This window comes from Callithrix jacchus, chromosome 1 (assembly GCF_049354715.1).
Source record: "Callithrix jacchus isolate 240 chromosome 1, calJac240_pri, whole genome shotgun sequence".
NCBI lineage: Eukaryota > Metazoa > Chordata > Mammalia > Primates > Cebidae > Callithrix > Callithrix jacchus.
Genome location: NC_133502.1, coordinates 72447335 through 72461824, shown reverse-complemented (window position 1 = coordinate 72461824; position 14490 = coordinate 72447335). Strand labels below are relative to the sequence as shown.

Below are 14490 nucleotides of genomic sequence, written 5' to 3'. Positions count from 1 at the left end.
TTTATTAAAGCACACAGCTTGCAAATTTTATTAAGATAGTTATGAAAGTATATCATTAAACAGATCACCAGAAAATATTATCAATAAATATATTATTTGACCTGAAGAGACTTGTACAAATAAATGTCTTGCATAGATTTCCAACAGCTCAGTATGAATATATGAGGATCCTTCCTTAAGCACAGGTGGATAAAGATATGCAAAGAGTAACAAAAATAACTATAATACAAACAAGCTGCATGAACAAAATAGGGAGTGCATTATTTCCTGCGCAATAGTTGCTGTCTACCACAGCTTAGTGCTTCTGCTCTGAAATACAATGGAATCACACCAGCAGAGGAAGGATCCCAACATGCTCCTCTTTGCCCCAGCATCTGCGGTAGAGAAACAGGACCTGTCCTGGCCCTCTGAGGTCCCTCCCACTTCAACCGGAGAAATTCTGAAAGACGTCAGCCGCCTCCAGCCAGTTCTGCAAGCAGGTCAGCCCCTGCTCCCGGATCTGCTTCCGCCCTTTGTTGGTGATGACCTCCCCATTTTGTTTCACAATCACAAGTTTGGGGATCGCTGTGACGTTGTACCTCTTCCTCAGCTCGCTGCAGGAGAGAAGAGTGGTACTGAAGTTAGCACTTCCGCATGCACATCTGAAGGGACAGGCCCCCTCCCTCCGGCCTGAGGTATGCCCACTTGGAGGCAGCCACCAGGTGCCCCACTCTGCCTGCTCCTGCTCACCCTCCGGCTAGAGTGAGGGTTCCTTTCTTCTTGGTGCTACCATTTCTTTTCTTTTTTGTTTTGTTTTGAGACAGTTTCACTCCTGTCGCCAAGACTGGAGTGCAATGGTGCCATCTCAGGTCACTGCAACCTCCACCACCCAGGTTCTCCTGTCTCAGCCTCTTAGTTGACCAGGCTGGTCTTGAACTTCTGGCCTCAAGTGATCCACTTACCTCGACCTCCCAAAGTGCTGGGATTACGGGCGTGAGCCACTACATCCAGCCTTGTTTCTAACCCAGTTCCGCCCCAGAAAGCTGCCTGCAGCAGTGAACTCTCCCTATTTGTGCTACTCAATCCTGCAGTCACCAGCCACATGTGGCTGGGAGAGCTCAGAATGTGGCTAGTGTGCCTGAGGAACTGAAGTTTTCATTTTAATTAACTTTTAATTTAAATGTAAGGAGACATTAGTGGCTAGCAGCTACCAGATTGGATAGTGCAGGTCTAAACCCAAAAATAAACCCAATAATTTTTTATGTTCTCTACATCTCAAATGCTTAAAAAATATCAGGTACATATAATGGTAAAAGTTAACATTGCAGCCAGGTGTGGGTGCTCACAGCTGTAATCCCAGTGCTTCAAGAGACTGAGGTGGGAGGATTGTTTAAGCCCAGGAGTTCAAGACCATCCTGGGCAACACAGTCTCTACAAAAGTTAAAAAATTAAGTGGATGTGGTGGTGCACACTATAATCCCAGCCACTCGGAAGGCTGAGGTGGGAAGATCGCTTCAGCTCAGAAGGTCGAGGCTGCAGAGAGCCTCGTTAGCGCCACTACATTCCAGCCTGGGCAACAGACCCTATTTCTAAGAAAAAAAAAAAAAAAAGTTAAAATTCCATGAGTTTTAAATACATCTAGAGCCTCATTTGACTTTCCACCCTACAAATTCAATGATGCATCGATTGTCATTATAATGAGAGGTTTTTTGGCCTCATTTTACATCACTGACATTTACAGCATCTGTAACCTGATGAGTGGTCTTTTTACAAAATAATTTGCATTTGTTTAGGGAAAGGAGGATCTGCCTTCTTGGTTTTGCAATTCTTGTAACCTTCACTGGGATTACTCTCTCAAGACAAGCAGCCAAATGAAATCCCCTTCTTGTTTACCACAGCCAGGTTATGAGGGCCTCACAGTGACAATAATCGGATTTCCTCAATCTGTCACCCTCAGGATTGTGAGGACTGTGAACCTGAGTGGAAGGAATAACCCATTAGAGACCCTCCTGTTACCAAATCCGCCTTTGACATGTCCATCAAGGTCTTCCTGCCACTTTCTGACATCTACATCAAAGACACATCATCACCCAAACAGAAAAAAATACAGGGTCCCCTACACTCAACAGGGAGAGAATACGCTTTGTTTCCAAACATCTATAAAACAGCAACAAGGCCGGGCGCAGTGGCTCACACCTGTAATCCCAGCACTTTAGGAGGCTGAGGTGGGTGGATCACGAGGTCAAAAGATCGTGACCATCCTGGTCAACATGGTGAAACCCCATCTCCACTAAAAATACAAAAAATTAGCTGGGCATGGTGGTGCGTACCTGTAATACCAGCTATTCAGGAGGCTGAGGCAGGAGAATTGCCTGAACCCAGGAGGTGGAGGTTGTGGTGAGCAGAGATCGCGCCATTGCACTCCAGCCTGGGTAACAAGAGCGAAACTCCGTCTCAAATTAATTAGTTATTTAATTAATAAAACAGCAACAAAATCAATCATGTCCTCAGTCAAGGAGGAAGTCTCAATGAATTTCAAGTGCTCAATAATATATAGATCACTTAATCAAACCAAAGGTAAAAGAATTGGAAGCCAATAAGAAATCATTTTTAAGAATGAGTTTTAAAGCTAACTATATGTTATATGGGAAACATAAATGCAGATGACAAAATATTTAAAGAACAATATGGAATATACTACAAATCCCAAGCTGTAAACACGATTAAACACACTTAGGAAGCTGTACCCTTAAACACGCTTATCCAAAACTTGTAGATAGATGACTTATGGATCTAATTCAAGAAGCTTAAAAAATAAATATGGCACAAAGAAAGTAGAAAGAAGTCAGAATAAGACTGAGAACAGAAATTAGTGAAATAGAAAATAAACCAACAAAAACCAACACGGGGTAAGCAATAAAACCCAATCTGGTTCTTAAGAAACACTAAAATGTGAAACAAATCTCTACCGAGCCTGGGCATATTGGCTCACGCCTGTAAAACCAGCACTTTGGGAGGTCAAGATGGGAGGATCACTTGAGCCTAGGAGTTCAAGACCTACCTGGGTGACATGACAAGACCCTGTCTCCACAAAAAATTTAAAATCTTAATTAGGTGTGGTTGCATGCACTTGTAGTCCCAGCTACTCGGGAGGATGAGGCAGGAGGATCACTTGAACCCAGGAGTTCAAGTTTGCAGGGAGCTGTGATGACACAACTGCACTCCAGCCTGGGCAACAGTGTAAGACCCTATCTCTAAAAAAAAAAAAAAAAATCTAGGGAGATTGAGCAACAAAAAAGAGAGAAGGCACAAGAATATCCAAAATCAGTCCAGTCTGATCATTACACAGGCCCAATGTGGACTGAACCTCCTTGAGGGGACACTGGTGGGAGGGCTATGGCCTTTCTGGGGTGTATGACTCCTACCAGGACAGGCCTGTTCTTCAAAGAACAAGTGCACACCCAGGCAGCTATGGACCTGCTCCCCGTGGGGTCCAATGACTCACCTGAGGAGGGAAAGGAAAGATGGGAAAAATAAACATGTCAACTATTCTCTAAAACCTATCATGCAGAGTGAAAAAAAGACAAGGCAGAGACTTCTCTGCCAAAACTACATTCGCAGAACGGACAAATTAAAGTCTCAAACAGCAAGCAGATGCAAATTCATGTCAAACTGCAGGTTTAGGGGACACCAACTCTGTCACAACAGCCATGAGTGCCTATAACAGGAAAGGCTCGTGTGGAACTCAGCTGGACAGAGCTTGCACAGGTCCATGGCAGTGGACCTGAAAGATGTGGCAGACATGTCCCTCTCTCAAATCTTAAGAATCCTGTACAACACCTAAAATCTGAAATGCCTAAGCAATGAGCTTAAGAGGCATGAAACAAAAGTGTGTGGCTGGGCGTGGTGGCTCACACCTGTAATCCCAATACTTTGGGAGGCTGAGGTGGGTGGATCACCTGAGGTCAGGAATTCAAGACCAGCCTGGCCAACATGGTGAAACCCTGTCTCTACTAAAAATACAAATATTAGCTGGGCGTGATGGTGGGAGCCTGTAATCTCAAATACTCGGGAGGCTGAGGCAGGAGAACTGCCTGAACACAGGAAGGAGAGGGCGCAGTGAGTTGAGACAGCGCCATTGCTCTCCAGCCTAGGCAACAAGAGTGAAACTCTGTCTCAAAACAAAAAAAGTGAAGAAAAGAGAAACAACCAAGTAGCTCTATTCACAAAGACTGCAGCAAAATGGCCAGCAGCCTGATTTAAGCTCTTTATCCAGAAGTTTTGGCAAATGAGTTATTTCAGCATCTGTACTTTGGGCAGTGGGACAGGGCAGGGCAGCATGCGTCACTTTCATAAAGGGAAGCAGACCGTATGGCTGGGACCCATGAGGACTCCTTGGAGGGCTGCTGGTGGGCCATGAAGGGGTTGGGATGCCAGCAGCAGCAGCATCTCATCTACAGATTCCTGCACTCCTCAGCTCTGGCAGCATGTGCACTCCAGACAGATTCCCAAATGATGTGAGTCTATGCACCAGCCTTTGACCAGCACTGTCAGGAACAATGTGGGAGAAACGATGTCCCAGAAACAGCTACACCAACATCACCGGGGAACTCATCAGAAATGCAGTCTCCCTGCCCCTGACACTGGGGTGGTGCCTGAGATCCAGTGGTTCATTCTCCCTCAAGTTGTCCGGCCCCGCAGCAGTCTCCCAGGACTTTCTGCATTCCCTGCACCAACTGGGAGGAAGGAGGAGAAAGCAGGTGGAGGGGAGGCTGGGCAGGGTGCCCCTGACAGCACAGGCAGGACAGGCCTCTACTGTGCAGAGGCTGCTCAGCATCTGTGACCCTCCTTGGGAAACCATTTTCTTCCACTTCTGGCAAGAACTAGTTGTGTGTTGTGGGCAAGCTAGTTAACTTCCTGCACCTCGAATTCCTCATCTACATCATGGAAATAACAGAACCCACCTCCTGAAGTTGTCAGAATTAAATAAACAGCTCAATGAAGAATGAGGCTTGGCACATGATAAGTACTTTATAAATACCAGATGTCCTTACTGGGCAGGAAAGACCCACCTCCAATTCCACCTGGGCCAACTGCTCAGTCAACATATCTATCTGGTGGCCCTTGGCTACACTTACTAATATGGAAATGGAGAACTAGCAGAATCAGAATCAGTGAGGCTTGGTGCAGCAGCTGGCTGTGTGCTGGGAAAGAGAAAGGTATGGGAATGTGCAGTCTGAGACACAGCAGCCATTCTGCCACCATGAGGAGACACAGGATTTGCCAGGCAGCCGCTGCCGGCAGCCTGAGCAAGGGGATATTGCAGAAGGCGAGCCACAAAGCTGAATCTTTAGCGGCCTCCAGCTTTCCCTTGAGACCATCTCCTGGAAGATGGGTGTTTCATTAAAGCCAGCCCATAAACTTCACTGTTTAAGCTCTTTGAGTTGTTGTCATTGTTGTTGTTTTAATCGCTTGCAATATTAAATCAAGCTCTGACACAGTCAGGGGGATGCAGGGCAGGCTGGGCTTTGAGGAATGAGGAGGCCTGAGGTGGTTGTTTCAAAGAGACACTCAGTACCTCAAATCCCCATGCTGGCAGCCTCTGCCTGGGGACAAATGTAACCTTGGAGCTGCACAGGAGAGGAAGAACCACACTTTCTCCCTAATATCATCTCGATTCCCTCTGGGCCCTGAGCTGCTTCCACAGAGAAGAGAACTTGCTTTTGGAGGAGAGAATGTTATCATGGTAATAACTCAGAACTTCAAGCATTTGGGGAAAATCCAAGAGCCCAGTTCCTCCTTGTCCTCAGTGCTGTTGCAACCAACGTTAGTCCCTGCCTTCAACTAACACAGCCACATCCTTGTGGCTGGCATAACCACACTTCTGCGTTGCTGTGGCAACTCCTGACTCTAGTCTCTGTCATCTCAGCCAGGAGCAGGCCGTGGCCAAGTAAATATCTCTGCAGCACTGTCTTTTGCTCACTTGCTCCAACCGCCCATCAAATACACTCCGCAAGGATGCCAGGCACTCAGCCATGTCTGGCTCCATCCTGTGGGCAACGGAAACTCAGGAAACCCTCGGAGAGCTGGCACAGGGCATGTCTAAACCAGACTGGTCTTTGAACAGAGAGTCAGTTAGAGGGGAACACCAAGGCCCTGTAGACCACTTAGAGGAATATTCTAAAGCTGCAGCCCCTGAGTGAAGGAAACAGCAATGATCAGAAAGGGAAGGATCTGGGAGCCACAAAATCAGTGGATTCAGTGGTTATGTTGAGCCCAGAGGGCCCAGGAAGCAGTGGGAACATAGAGCTGGAGAGAGTCAAGGGGTGGAAAGGTAGAATCAGGAATTACTGGCACAAGCGCTGATTCTTCTCCCACTGAGCCATGCCCTATGCAAGAAATGAAGCCCTAGCCAGTTTTTCCTTTTCCATCAGATCTAAATTTGTCGGGTCTAGAAGCTGAAGTACTGCAACACCAGCCATGGCCAGAAGGCAGTGTTAAGAGCTGAGCAGGCAGGAGGAGGGGACAACCTCCTCCGGTGCTCTTTGGGGTCTGCTGAAGTTCTGGAGGCCAAGTAGGGCCAGAGCTGTTAATAAAATCATGTAAAAATCACCATTGATCATGTCTTTTGTGAATAGCAGCATGTCATAGGAATTCCTGCTGGTGAATCGAGAACTTTCTACTTCATTCCTGGACAGATAATGAGTTTTACTCATAAACCCGCTAATGCAGGGAAGGAAGACAGGGCAGGATGGAACCTCATCCTGCAAACACACCTCCAGAGCGTGCTGGTATGTGTCACCAAAGCTGTCCCCACATTAAGGCTTGGCAACTCTTCTCAGCCCACCTGCACTGGGCACTTAGACAGGGAACTGCCAGCCGCAGCCACACACCCAATTCCTTAGTTTCAGGGACGTTAGTAAATGGCTGCCTCTCTGGGGGCTGAAGGCAGTCCTCACTGCTGTGTTGAGCGCATGGTGCAGGGTACACTGGAAAGCTGAGCTCTACACAGCTTGGAGGACAAGGGAGGGCCCCAGGCCTCCTCTCCCTGCAGGTACATCTGCAGCTGTCCTCTGCCTCCAGCCATGCCAACAGTAACCCCCAAGGGTGCCACTCTGTGATCTCTTTGGAAGCAACTGTTTTTCTTCTCCTCCCTTGACTCAGCTGATTTACCAGAAATTCAGTGGAGGGAGGGTGATGAGCTCCAGCCTCTGAGGAAAGAAAGCACAAGGCCCCATTACCCCACACCTGCCAAGTGGAGCTCCCATAATGCCACTATCCCAGGCTCCACCTCTCCACAGCACCAACCAGAAAGTATTGCGTTCTGCACACATTAGCAACTTCCCAAGTGCCCATGAAGGCTTTGTCCATTTTTTAGTCCTTCTTGGCTGTGGCTATTTCCATTTTGCTCACGATCCGATTCCACAAATCCAGGATAGGATAAGCAGAATTTAGGACGTAGCTCCAACAATTCCCACAGAACATCCCACTTCCTAGCTTACACGTGACAACAACAGGGTGAAGGAAGTTCCGTGTGGAAAGGGGTAGAGACAAACAGCTAAGTTTGCAAAAAGAAAATTCTCTCCCAGGCCAGCCAAGCTGAGAAGGTAGGAGCGCACTGCTGAGCCACGTCAGGCAGCTCACTGCCTCCAGCTGGAGCTCACAGGCATGGCCAGGACATCAGAAACAGAAAAGAGGTCTGCATGGCCCCAAGCAATGACCTCCCCAGGCCAGTCTGTGTGCCCCTGGTGGCCAAGGCTCACCACCCCCTCAGAGAGCAAGTAGGGCAAGGCAGAAAGAGGGTATCCAGAGCCAGGAGAACTCAACTCTATGCCTCAATGGCACATCTGTAAAATGGAGCAATAGACTAGAGAGCTGGAACATAACCAGTGGACACATGAGCTCTTTTGTGATCAGCTCAACCCTGACAACAATCACGTGATGTATCATATGCTTGGTAATAAAATACCTTGCCTACCATCACCTAGGAAGTAAATCCCAGAGCTGGGCCACAGCTCTGTGCCTAATTATTATAATAACACTGCCATCGCCTCTCGATTTCAACCCTGTGTTCTTTCAAAAGCTTACACATATCTTGAGTATTAAGCAAGTCCAATCTTATTTTTAAAAGCACCACTGGAATTGATTCTATAAGAAATCCTTTTGCAAAGTGAACCACTTGTCTTTGACATTCATTATCAATAGGACTTTCAGAGTCCCAGTGTGAATGAGGCTCCTAGAAACAGGTCACTCTCCCCCCGAGGAAGGCTGGGTGGCACCCTGCCTGGGCCTCCTCTTTCACTGCAAATCACCAAAAGTTGTGTTTGGGAGAACAATCAGATTTCTTCCAGTTAATTACTCATCTACAGAACTTTCCAAAGTTGGCTTCCAGTTTTCATTTTCCAGAAGGAATGTCATCTCATGTTAATTAGCTTAGGGGGTAATCCCACAACTTAATGATAATCCCATGAAATGTGAGGCTGGCCTCTGTAAAGCAAAACGCAGAAATTCATTGGTACTTAGAAGCGGGTGGCCAGGACAACACACTTGAGGCCTGCTTTAAACCTAAGTCTGGACTCTTAGCACACAGGAGACCACAAGAGACCAACCCCAAAAACAGAACAATCCATCCCGGTCGGTTCCTTCTCTGCCAATCCCTACGTGCTCCTTTCCAAAAGTTAGAGTAATAAAGTTTATAGTAATGGGTTTTATGTTTCTCTAGTGACGAAATTCCATCAGTGTCAGTAAAAATGAAACCGCAAAGGTGGCCAGCACCTGGGTTCCTGTCAGCCCTGGACCCTGTCCCTCCCTCCCAGCACACCAGCCACAGCCTGCTCTGTGGGTGCCTGTCACAGAGCTGATGTCCTCGCGGGTCACCCTTCATCCCTGTGTTCCTGTGCCTCCTGCCCACTAACTGGGAGGACCACAGCGGTGCTGGGAGCCCAGGGCTGCCTGGGCAGGTGGTTCCCGGAACCAAGCCCAGGAACCCACAGCATCAACATCACTGGGAGCTCCTTAGCAATGCAGATTCCCGGACCTCCAAACCCGAGGCAGAAACTGCCCGCGTCCGAGCTCCACGAGCCCCCTGGGGGTGCTGATGCCCTGGGTTTTCTAATCTGGTCTGGACCCTTCCTGATTTCTAAGAGAGGCGCTTAGAGAAACAGACTGTGTGATTTACGAGAGTCGGGATGTGAACCCAGAGACTGGGAGGTGGGAGGAATAAGCTGGAGGTGGGGCGTTATAAAGAGCTCCCAAGTATATAGAGGGAGGCCTGGGGGGACAAGAGGGCGACGCGCCGGGCGGCCCCCGCCCCCCAGGGCCCACTCACTGTCGGTAGGGATCGTGGAAGGGCAGCGCCAGCCAGGCGCCATGCAACTCGCGCATGAAGTCCAGCATCTCCTGGGCGCTGCCGTCGACAGACACGAAGACCACTTCGAAGGGTGCCGGCCGCCGCGCCTCGGCCACCAGCGCCGTGTAGAAGTCGCAGAGCAGCGGCGTGAAGTCGCGGCTCGGCGCGCACCGAGCAGCCGCGAAGTACAGCGCCACCACCTTGTTCTGCAGCGCCACCTCGGCCTCCACCGCCGCGCCCTTACAAGTCACCAGGTGCCGCCCACCCAGAACGTCAACCATGGCGCGGGCGCCGGGCCACCAGCGGCCGGAGGACACCTGCAGGAGAAATGATCACCAGAGGACCGCGGCAAGCGCCGCGGTGCCTGGACTCTGTCCGCACCGCCGGATCTCTCAAGACCTGCCCCGGCGGCGCCCAGACCCCGGCCCCGGCCTCGCCTCCGGCTGGAACAGGAGTGTCCGCGCTGACAATGGGACACTCAGACACCCGAGACCCCAGCTGTCTGGGCGAGAGCGCAGCACCCGCCTCTAGAAGCTGAGCCGGCCGGGCAACCTCAAGCCCTAAGGTCTCTGCACCCTCCCCCAACTGCACCCCGCCCACAAACACACACACACACACACACACACACACACACACACACACACACACACAAAACCTCTACCCCACTGGCCCCGCCCACACTCCGCGCCCTCCCCCACTGCGCCCCACCCACATCCCCCACTGCTCCCCGCCCACACTCCTGCACTCTTTCCTCAATGCTTCCCTCCCTCATCCCAGCTCTCTCTACCCACTGAGCCCTGCCCGCCTCCCCTCACTCTACCCCACTGCTCCCCGCTCGCAACCCCGAACTCTACCCTCCCCCACTGCACCCCGCCCATACTCCTGCACTCTCCCTTCACTGGCCCACGCTCGCATCCCCGCACTCTCCACCCATTGCCCCCGCCCGCATACCTGCACTCTCCCCCGCCCCGCCCACATTCCGGCACCCTCCCTTCACTGACCCCGCCCACATCTCCGCACTCTCCACCCACTGTGCCCGGCCCACATCCCCCCCACACACGCCCCTACTACGCCTCGCCCACATCCCACTGGCGCCCCCCTTTCCCCCACCCCGCCCACATCCCCACAGTGCCCAGTCTCACTGCCGGGCCCTCCCGGCCTTGGGCTCTACCGTGGCGGCTCTCTCTCCGACGCCCTTCCACTTTCTCCCGACGCAGTGCCCTCCGTCCTGCCCCACCTACTGCCTTCTGAGCGTCCCCAACACCGTGCTCTTCCACCTCCTTCACTTCCTCCCACTTCCTCCCACTAGCGCTCCCCTTCAGCGTCCCACGCTGCTCCTCCCCGAAAACCGCGCGTCGCTGTCCTTCCCTCCTGGGCTCTCTTCCAGTCTCGCGCTCCCTGCCGGGCCCTCCGTAGGTGTCCCGCAGCCATCTCCCCAGGGCATTTGAACCCTGCTTTGGAGCTCTACCCTGGAAGGGGCCTCGGGGAGGATGGGGCCACGAGGAAGGGGAAGTATAGTTGGGCTACGAGCGGACAAGGGTGGGGCGGTAGGGAACCTGGGCTCCGTTGGTTCGGGGTGTTTGCCCCTGACATCCTGTGTCCTGGCTGGGAGGGTTAGTGGAGTTCAGGAAGAAATTGGGGGCGGTGCTTACGGAATGTTTCATCTGGAGAACCAAGAGTATTAATTTTGTGACGAGCACTATTGGTGGGCTCTGGGAATTCAGCAGTGAGAAAATCAACTCCTGCCAGACCCAGACCCGGGCTAGAGGGGAGAGAGAGAGGCATTCGCTTGGGGACAAAATTTAAATAATGTTTTAATACAGTGTCTTAAAAATTTTGAATGCAAAAAACTTTATAATGAACAAAATATCAAAAACGTAAAGACAGTGAAGGAAGCCAGAATATGCCATCCTAAGATGTGCCGCTTTGGGATATTGATTATTTTGAGCCAGAGGCACTTGAAAAACAGCGAATGCAGAGAGACTTTCTCCTCTAGCCTGTCTTAAAGACAGAGCCTCCAAAAGAAATCGACTTGTCCTAAATTCCCTCCCGGGAGTTTTGTCACACAGGGAAAACGGACTCTTATCACAGCAGAAGTTCACACCACACCTAGACAAACTTTGTCAGAAATTCGTAAAGACCTATTCATCTTTCCTAAAAATCAGTTCCTCTCCCCTAAGTGGCCCACACCCCCTTCCAGTTCCCTTATTTTATAAGCTCTCGAAGCTCAATGGTTTGGGGGTTTTCACCTTTTTTCCAATGCATGCAGGTAATATTAAAGATTAATAAATGTGCATTCCCGTTCCTCTGTTCATCTAACCCCTTGGCAGTTAATTTCATACACCCAGCTATGGAACCGGGGAGGATACAGAGAAAGTCTCTCCTAAGACAGGTTGGATCCCACACAGACTTTGGACTCCTGTCTCGATCACCGAATCTCCTGAGTCCTGCACCTGTGCCTGCCGGGAGCCTAGTTCTAATGGACACAACAAAAAAATAAGGAAGATATTTTGCAGGTGCTATGCCAAGAGAAGAGCCATGAGGAGGGCCGCAGGTTTTTCTTGTTTTGTTTTGTTTGAGAGGAGTCTCACTCTTGTTACCCAGGCTGGAGTGCAATGGCCGGAACTCGGCTCACTGCAACCTTCACCTCCCGGTTTCAAGCAATTCTCCTGCCTTGGCCTCCTGAGTAGCTGAAATTACAGGTGCCCGCCACCACGCCCAGTTAATTTTTGTATTTTTAGTAGAGACAGAGTTTCACCATGTTGGCCAGGTTGGTCTCGAACTCCTGACTTAAGGTGACCCACCCACCTCGGTCTCCCAAAGTGCTGGGTTTACAGGTGTGAGCTCAGGGTTTTTTTGTTTGGTTGGTTTGCTGTTGTTGTTGTTGTTGTTTTGTTTTGTTTGTTTGTTTGTTTTTTGGTTTTTTTTTTTTTTTTTTGGAGATGTGGCAATGAACAGAAATGAAGAATGGGTAAGTAACGGGTGTTGTGGACTGAACTGTGTTTCCAAACTTGTATGTTGAAATCTGGCTGGGTGTGGTGGCTCATGCCTGTAATCCCAGCACTTTGGGAGGCAGAGACAAGAGGATCACTTGAGCCCAGGACTTCGAGACCAGCCTGGGCAACATAGTGAGACCCTGTCTCTACAAAAATCTAAAAATTGGCTGGGCATTGTGGTGCATGCCTGTAGTCCAGCTACTCAGGAGGCTGAGGTGGAAGAATTGTTTGAGCCTGAGAGGTCAAGGCTGCAGTGAAACATGATTGCACCACTGCACCTCTGGCCTGGGCAAGGGAAACATAGTGAGATCCTATCTCTCTTTTTTTTGTCTAACTGTTAAATTTTAAGATCTTCTTTTTTTTTGAAAGAAAAAAGGAGAGAAGGAGAGGAAGAAAGAGGAAGAAAAAGAGGGAGAGAGAACAGGAATGCTGCTTTATTCTAAAAATGGGTATTAATAATGGCCAATCAATATTTTGTGTATTTAAAGTGGAGAATGTATATTTTGTATATTTAAAGTGGAGAGCTCTATAAATATTTATTAAGTTTACTTGTTCTGGATCTGTGTTCAAGTCCTGGATATCCTTATTAATTTTCTGTCTCGTTGAGTCTAAATCTCTTTATGGGTCTTATGTATCTGGGTGTTAAGATCGTTAGCTCTTATTGTTGCATTGATCCTTTTACCACTGTATCTTTGTTGCTTTGAAATCTATTTTATCAAATGCGAGAATTGCAACTCATGCTTTTTGTTTATTTATTTATTTATGCTCTCAATTTGGTTGGTAAATTTGTCTCCAACCCTTTGTTTTGAGTCTTTGTGTATCTTTGGATATAAAATGGGTCTGGATGTAGCATTACGTTAAGTTTTGGCTGTATCTTTTGATTGGGGGATTTAGTCGATTTAAATTTAGGGTTACTGCAATTTGATGTTAACTGGCTATTTTATCCATTCGTTGATGTAAATTCTTCTTTATGTTGATGCTCTTTACTTTTTGGTATATTTTTAGAAAGGCTAATACTGGTTGTTCCTTTCTATGTATAATGCTTCTTTCAGAAGTTCTTGTAAAGCAGGCCTGATGGTAATAAAATCTCTAAGTACTTGCTTGTTCATAAAAGATTTTATTTTTCCTTCAATTGTGAAGCTTAGTTTGGCAGGATATGAAATTCTGGGCTGAAGGTTCTGTTCTTTGAGGATGTTGAATATTGGCCCCCCTCTCTTCTGGCTTGTAGAGTTTCCGCTGAGAGATCTGCTTTAAGTCTAATAGGCTTCCCTTTGTGGGTAACCTGACCTTTCTCTCTGGCTGCCCTCAGTATTTTCTCTTTTATTTCAACCCTGGTGAATCTAAGGAGTATGTGCCTTGGGGTTGCTCTTCTTGTTTTTGTTTTTAAGATGGAATCTCGCTGTTACCAGGCTGGAGTGCAGTGGCACAATCTCGACTCACTGCAACCTCTGCCTCCTGGGTTGAAGCGATTCTCCTGCCTCAGCCTCCAGAGTAGCTGGGACTACAGGGGTGCCACCACACAAGGGGGGCAGTTTTAATTAGCAGTGAGAGGAGTGGGGGAAGGTGAGATTTGCGCTTCCTGAGGAGCTGCCTGCCAGTGGAGCCTCCCCGTGTCTCACAGTTTAATGGACGGAAATTGGCCAATGTGCTTTGCCTGCCGGCACAGCCTGTCTGCTCTGGTGCATGAATGTACTTAGCAGCCAAGGCTTAGTGGAAATCCTGCGGGAGGATTGATTGTCGCTGTTAGGTGAAGCGGGCTGTCAGAGCCTCGCTTCACTGTCTTCTGTGAAGACTAGGGAAAATGGATAGACAAATTGGAGGAAAAAATTGAGAGGAGCTGTGAGCAGTATAAATCTTGCATGAGGAGGCCCGACTTATGTTAAAACTCAGAGATAAAAGGAATGAAATGCAGCTAAGCTCTAGAAACCATCCAGAGTATTTTGATTTGTCGTTTTATCCTTGAACACACAATGAGCCAAAGTAGACAGCATTCCTAATTAGTTGATGGTGCCACCCTCCTGAGAAAATCAACATTCATGTAAATACTGCCGGCCCTCCTGGGGAACTCACCCAATCTCCATCCAGGAATGGATCGTACTTCCTGCTGCCAATGTTGAGGGCAGTGTGGCTTCCCAGGCATGCAGCCCCTCAGAGGCACCGGCCCTG

At 49.0% G+C, this 14490-nt stretch overlaps 1 protein-coding gene across 4 annotated transcripts; it reads right to left on the bottom strand.

Moving 5' to 3' along the window:
• NXNL2 (nucleoredoxin like 2) lies at positions 1–10581 on the bottom strand. Of its 4 annotated transcripts, XM_078365292.1 has the most exons (4): positions 10500–10581; positions 9308–9645; positions 2310–2407; positions 1–593 (listed from the first exon to the last, which is right to left on the bottom strand). In XM_078365292.1, exons 2-3 carry the CDS (start codon positions 9607–9609, stop codon positions 2326–2328), a joined length of 384 nt encoding a protein of 127 aa, XP_078221418.1. In that variant the 5' UTR covers positions 9610–9645; positions 10500–10581; the 3' UTR covers positions 1–593; positions 2310–2325. The 4 variants fall into 4 exon arrangements, with proteins under 4 accessions (XP_078221418.1, XP_008991008.1, XP_078221415.1 ...); XM_008992760.6 differs by lacking the exon at positions 2310–2407; XM_078365289.1 differs by lacking the exons at positions 2310–2407; positions 10500–10581 and adding an exon at positions 10209–10312.
• Between the last annotated feature and the right edge of the window lie 3909 nt (positions 10582–14490).